Source organism: Manis javanica, chromosome 3, assembly GCF_040802235.1.
Source record: "Manis javanica isolate MJ-LG chromosome 3, MJ_LKY, whole genome shotgun sequence".
Classification (NCBI taxonomy): Eukaryota; Metazoa; Chordata; class Mammalia; order Pholidota; family Manidae; genus Manis; species Manis javanica.
This window is the reverse complement of record NC_133158.1, coordinates 163,967,138-163,974,191: the sequence shown is the minus strand read 5'-3', so window position 1 is coordinate 163,974,191 and position 7,054 is coordinate 163,967,138. Positions and strand designations below refer to the sequence as shown.

General features: G+C 45.6%; 1 protein-coding gene across 4 annotated transcripts in view; it reads left to right on the top strand.

The window, feature by feature from the left end:
• Positions 1-474: 474 nt before the first annotated feature.
• Positions 475-7,054, top strand: part of SETD2 (SET domain containing 2, histone lysine methyltransferase) — a 158,538-nt gene continuing 151,958 nt past the window's right edge. For all 4 annotated transcript variants that reach the window (XR_012129494.1, XR_012129495.1, XM_036991512.2 and 1 more), the window contains exon 1: positions 475-1,063. Coding sequence is in view for 2 of the 4 variants with exons in the window: in XM_036991512.2 (XP_036847407.2) it covers positions 993-1,063 (71 nt within the window). In the remaining 2 variants the exon portion in view is untranslated. The remainder of the gene's footprint in view (positions 1,064-7,054) is intronic.

The window sequence follows — 7,054 nt, the reverse complement described above, 5'->3', positions numbered from 1 at the left end:
CCGTAGCCCTTTCGGGTTATCCAACTTAATCTCACCTTGTCACTTTTGCAGGAAAGCGATTAACCTTTTAAAAGGACATTTCCTCCAAGGCCTTAAGAACTACGCAGAAAACGGAAACTGTAAGCTTCTAGATTTGGGGTGGAGAATACCGCTCCAGGTGGAGAACGTGGGTGGTGGGGCCGCCGCCCCACGGTGGGCGGTGGGAGCAGAAGGCTCAGGGGAGGCAGGAGGGTGGAGGCGGCTTCCCAGGAGCTCAGCCTTAAGGCGAACTCCCAGCCTAGCTCAGTTTCCGTACTTGCTGAGGGGGCGAGATGAAGAAGCAAGGGGGAGAGAGGCACCCGGAGCTGCGACCGCTATACCTCAGAGCCCGGAGGCCCGGGGGAGGGGCCCTGGGCGCCGCTGATGACTCCGCAGCTCTTTGAGGGCGATGGGGCCAAAAGGGTAGGGGCCCCGGTGGTCTTGGGCTTACCTTCGACGTCTCCTGCAATCATCGCCGGGCTGGCCTGGTCACCCCTCAGCTCCCGGCCTCCTCCGTGGGCCCGAGGGAGGGGGAGCGGCGCCACCACTCGAGGCCCGGGGCGGGCCAACTTCGCTCGGGCCCGGGGCTTATTGTTCCGGGAAGCCGGAGGCAGCGGCGGGCAGAGACGACTGGCGGCGCCCAACCCCGCCCACCCTTGTCCGGGGTCGACCGGCAGCGGTGGGTGCGCCGACTGGCGGCGGGCGCGCGTGTCTCTTTAAGGGGCCGGGCCTGTGCGGCTGAGGAGCTGGCGGGGTGTGCGTCGCTCCGGGTGTGAGTGTGTGGGGGAGAGAGCGGCCGGCGGGCGGGCGCCGGAGGGAGGGAGCGAGCGAGCGAGCCAACCAGCCAGCCAGCCAGCCAGCGACGCGGGCCGCCCTGCCGCCGCCGGACCAGCGGCCTGCTCCTCTCCCCTCCCCTCCCTCGCGTCGCCCTGCCGCGGGGAGGGGGCTCGCGTCGCCGCCTCCAGCCGCTCCTGATGAAGCAGCTGCCGCCGCAGCCGCCTCTGAAGATGGGGGACTTCTACGACCCCGAGCACCCGACCCCCGAGTGAGTATCAGCTTCGCGGCCCCCCTCACTGCCGCCGGCCGCCGCAGCCTGAGCCGAGGGTGGCGGGTCCTGACGGGTGGCGGCACGGGCCGGCGCGAGGAGTAACGGGTCCGCGATGGAGTCGCGCGGTGGCGTGGGAAGCAGGCCCGCCTCGCCGCCTCGCCCGGGCCGCCGCTGGCCGGCACTTGGGCCCGGCGTTGGCGCCGCTGCTGGCGTCGCAGCGGCAGTTGGGCCGGGTCGGTGGGGGAAGGGCGGCTACGGCCTCAGCTGCCGCCTCCGCGGCGTCCGCAGCGACCCGGCCGGTCTGAGGCTCGGCGGTCTCCTCCAGCTGAGTGGGCCGCGCTGCAGGCGCAGGGGCCGAGCCGGAGAGGCTGCCGGTGCCGGACTCAGCGAAAAGGCTCCGACGAGGGTAGGCCGCGAATCCCCGGGCTCGGGTGGAAGCCCGGCCCGTCGCCGGGCCTGTCGCCCGGCCACCTGGCGACGGCGGCTCGGACCGGAAGGGCCTAGCGCGCGTTACTCGGCCCAGGGCCGCAGAGGGGCCCGCGCTGCACACTCGGGTCTGACTTTTTTTCTCCAGGAGCGTGATCCTGGCCTCGTACTACTTCCGGCTTCACATTCTGCACCTTTGGCACTTCGGTTTTGTAATGGTGGGGAGGTTTGTGTGGCCCCGGTGTTGAGGTGACACCGGAGCCTTCGGAGAGGCATGCATTCTCTACCAGATGATGGGATTTGCACACTTTCGGACACTCTACTTCTTGATAACAGGAACCTCTTACCCCACATGGATGACTTTCTACTCCTGAAGACTTATTTAAAAACCAAGAGTCATTTGAGGATTCTCTAAAGAGATAGTATTCTAGAAAACCGAAATACAGTTTTGCCCCATAGTATTTTTTTTTTCAGCTTAGGACATTTTACATATCTTTTGAGGGCTGGTTCTACTACTGTATCTGATACCTCCGAAAGCTTCCCACTCCAGAAAACCCAGATTCACTTCTTTCCCTTGGCCCTTGCAAGACTAATTTTAAAAAGCTATCCTTAAGCTCTCTTTGCTCGTGTTGGCTGAAATCTAGACCTCTTCAAACTTAATGATTGATGGGGATTTCAAATGAAACTGTCACTTTTATAACCAGAATGAGCCCAAGAGATTTGCCTTCTGACACATTTTACCTTAGCTCTGCCCTGGCTCTTTTTTTGAATTGTTTGCCAAATCTTTCCACCTTGGTCTAGAAATTTATGGATCTAACTTGGTAGTTCTTAGGTTCCGTTGCAACATAGAAGAATTCTGTTGGGGTTGTTGATGGTTATCTCTGCACAAAAAGAAAAATTTTTCTGCCATTATAAAACGAAACACAATTCTTGCAGTAGTAAGTTGTCTCAGCATGGCGTTATCCTTTCATAGATTCTTGCTTGTAGGTTAACATTACCTTAATTAGATTTTGATTTACTGCATCAGTACATATACAAAGTTCAGGTTATAGGTTTTTGGTTTGAGACTTGAAAAACCTAAAAAAAAAAATTCCACATCATGATCCAATACTTATTGAGCACTTGTCCTGTACAAAATAACGTGCTAAGCCCAGAATGGGCTAAGTGCCTGCTTTCAGTTCCTTTTACCAGTTTGCATCCTTACACTTCCTGAGGAAAAGCACAATGTTTCCTACTGTGTGAGAAAATGAATTCGAAAGGCATCTTTGAGGAACATGAGTAGGGAAGAATCGAGAATGTTTATTGCTTTACACAAAGTCTGGGAGTTCTTATTTTCACTGTTTTTCTGTCTTCACTGCTTTGGATTTCTAAAAGTGACTAAGTAAGTTTTGAAGTGTGTGTGTGTGTATTAACCTGCATGGAGTATTTAAAATGTTATAATACTATAAGAACTGGAAGGGATCTTGGTAGGCATTCTGAACAATATCACTTGTTTTTTAGATGTGGAAACTGGAGTCTAGAAAAGTGAAGTGACAGGAAACTCAATGAGGTAGTATGCATAAGCTAGTTAGTTTATACCACCAGAGAGAGAAAAGTGGTATAATGTAGGGTTAAAGAACTTGGATTTCAGAGTCAGGCAGACCGGAGTTTGAACACTAGTTGAACCTCTAACAAGTGACTTCATGTCCCTATGTTTGGGTTTTCTCATCTTTGAAATAGCATCATAATGGTAGCAACCTTAAAGGGCTTTTGGAAGGATCCAATGAGAATAATGTATGAAAAGCAGTTGGCACAGGGTGTGCATGCTAAGTGCTTCTAGCAGAGGTCATTCGGGGAAACCTAATGAAATAGGATTTTAAGTCAAGCATGGAAGGATCAGGCAGATTTGTAAGAGGGTGACATGACAGTGGGAGGAAGGAATGACCAAGTACCCTTTTTAAACTTTACATAGTTTGAAACGGTTCTTAGATACGCAAACAAATTGAGGCAACGGATGAAAATTCAGTTTCACTGAAGTAACATTCGGAACTGGTGTTCAGTATTTGTCTTGCACTCCTTTAATCAGACACACCTGTAAGACCTGGTGCTTTTCTGTGGCATATAGGATTGTGTTTCAGGTGAAAATGGTTTTAATCACCTGAGTGAGTATCTGTGCATTAAGTGTCTCCTATTAGGCAGGGCCAGGGCCAGGTGTTGAGGACACTGCAAATTAGATCCAGTAAGAGTCTTCAAAGAACTCTGATTGAGAGAGACAGGCAAGTACTTTGGAGTGATAGAAATGGTATTCTTTGACCATATGCCTGTCTGTTTTGTGCCAAACATAGGCCATAGGGTTGAGTGGTGTACAAAACAAAATTTTGCCCTTGTGGGTACCCTTCTAATGAGGGGTATAATAAGTAATACAGAATGTTCAAAGGTAGTGCTTTGGAAAATGGAGCAGTGTAAGGGGGAGCCAGAATTTCTGGGGAAGATGTTGTAATTTAAAAATGAGACAAACTGGGTGAGCTTTCCTAAGCATGATATTTAGGCAGAGACTTAAAGAGGAGGGATTTAGCCGTGCTAATATCTGGGGGTAGGGGAGCATTTCAAGTGGAGGGAATAGTTAGTTCCAAGGCACTAAGGCAGACCTAGTGAGTTCTGCCCAGTATGGCTACAACAGGATGAACAAAAAATGGTAATAGTCAATTTGGTCTGACTGTATGCACATTTTACCATGCTTTATAAAGCCACTGTAACGACTTTCTGCGTGGAGTTTTCAGCAGAGGAGGACATGGTTGGCTTTCGGCTTCAGAATTGCTCAGTTTGCAGGGGGAAGCACAATAGAAGCAGGGAGACTTGTAAAGAAGCCAGTAACCTAGAAGAGAGATGCTGGTGACTTGTACCAAGGTGGTAACAGGAGATGGTAAGAAATGTTTGGATTCCAGGTATATTTTGAAGATCAAACCAGTATAATTTGTTAATAGAGCAGACGAGGCAGGTAAGAAAGGAGCCAACGATGATTCCAAGGTTTTTAGTCTGAGCAGTTAGAAAAATGGAATCACCATCAACTAAGAGATGACTGTGAGAGAACAAGATTGGGGAATAGATTAGGAGTTTGATTTTAGAAATGGTAAGTCTGAGATGCTTATTAGATGTTTGGGTTTAATTGATAGCCAAGTCTGGAGTTCAGAGGAAAGTACTGGACTGGAAGTAAATTTTGTAGTCATCAATTTAGGTAGTATTCAGAGCCATGAAACTGGATGAGATCACCAAGGGATCCAGTGTAGAAAGAGAGAAGGATCAGGATTGGTCTTTTAAACTGAATTAAGAGGATTGTTACAGTATCAGTGTAGGGGGTCTTAACATGGATATCATCTGTAAATTTAGGGGGAAAATTACCCCTTCACTAACCTCTAACTGGAAGTTAGCATTTTAATGACAAACAGCAGACTACAATACTATTAACAATACCTGTGATCTTAATATTAGTACAGATCACAGATATTTTTATATCATGGTTGTTGTAGCTATCTCAAAATGCTAATATTTATCATTACATTAAAATTACAGTACATTTGAGGTCCACCACTAGATTGTTAAGAATGTATATTATTATATCACACATTTGGGTTTTTTGTCCCAAGTATAATTGGTAGTCTTTGTAGTCACTTGTTTTTTTATGCATTTAAAAATATTAAACTGAGAAGGAATCTGCAGGCTTCATCCGACTGCCAAAATGGACCAAGGCATACAAAGACTACTAAGCTGTGGAGCATTACTCCTAGTTTAGAATCTCACTTCTTTTACTTAATGGCTTTAGAACCTGGGCAAGTTTCATGAAGACTCTGTGCCTTGGTGTCCTTACTTATAAAGTAGAGATCACAATAGTACTTTCTGCAAAGGGTTTCATGAAGATTTAAAAATTAGGGCAAATTAGCTCTTTTATTAGTGGTATTGGTTGGAAAGATGCAGCTAGAAAGCACAGTACTGTTGACCCTTGAACAACAAGGGTGTTGGGGCACCAACCCCTGGAACAGTAAAAAATCTGTATATAATTTTGACTCCCCCAAACTGCTAACAGCCTATTGACCAGAAGCCTTACTAATAACATAAACAGCTGAGTAACATGTTTTGTATGTTCCATGTTTTGTTTACATTTCTCTCTACTGTGAATGGTGCCCTGTACAATCTGTTTGTGTGCATGAGTTTTGATATTTTAACTTTTTGATAATTTGTATGTATTTTATGCAATAAATAATGAAATAGACTAGTATGTATACATTATGCATTCATGACGTACTTTTTTCATTTTTTTCAGTATTTCTAGGCTGTATGGTTCATCTGAGTTTTTCAAATTATCTCCAAAGAATTTTCTAACATATTTATTGAAAAACATCTGCATGTAACTGGACCTGCACAGTTCAAACCCATGTTGTTCAAGGATCAGTTATGCTTTACAAGACAGGATGATAATGGTGAATTTGGCCAAAATAAAGTTTAGTAATTGGGAAAAAATATTGCATTTATTCAAAGAAAATATAAAGCAGTGAGGATAGTTAAATTCTCATAATTCAGTTGAGTCACAGCGGGGCTAGAGGAGCCGTAAGAAGCCAACTGAGAGAAAATATCATAATGTGGTCCCCTGATTCCACATATGGCCTGGACCTTTAGTAGATTTGTATAGTAGATTTGCAGCCAGTACATGAATCAAAATACTGTTAATTTTACAAGGGAGAAATACCTTTGTAGTGATTAAGGTATGGTTTCACAGGATGGGGTACCCTGTTGAGGCTACTGAGGTACATGGGAGGCCAAAATATTACTTGGACGGTTACCAGGTGAGTATGAGAAGTCTGATAAAGTATCTTAGTACTTAGAATAGTGTATACGTTTTCAGTATTCATGTCCCTCCTTGCTCTTGCCTTTCCTAGATTTTAGGCTGACCATTCTTCTGTTGACACATTATGTCTTTAGAAAGCTATCAAGTAACTTGATAAAGTTGTGCTTTCCTATGAAGTGTTCAAACTTCCAAGATATACTTTATACATGTAAGATTATTTATCCTGGTTTCTGTCATACTTTCCTAGTTTCCTTAAGGGGACTTTGGTATTCCCAAATCTTTTTTGTCACTTTTCATGGTAGTGACTAGTTGATTTAATCTATTTCCCTTGAAAAAATTGAAAAGAATTATTTACTCTTTAACAGATACTCACAATAATTTTTTTTGACCCTGATATTCAGTCTTGTTCCATGAACATTGTCAGTTTTTGCAGAGAAGCTAGAACAGTCCTGCTGTAGTGCAAAAGATGACTAGCCTGGTTTAGAGAATCAAAGGTTGACCAGCTTCATCATTTCTATTAATTCTTCCAGAGTACTGTAGGGTATTTTATAACGTACTAAGGGCTATTATTGTAAGACCCTGAGAGACAATTCATATTAGGAACTGTGCCATTTGCACTTGGAGTAACTGAAAATCAAGTTCAGAATCTTTTTTTCTCTTTAGAGAGATCCACTTTTTAGGGGGGATAAAAGCCTTTTATTTAGGAAAAAATTTCAAGCTTGCAAAGAAGTTACAAGAACAGT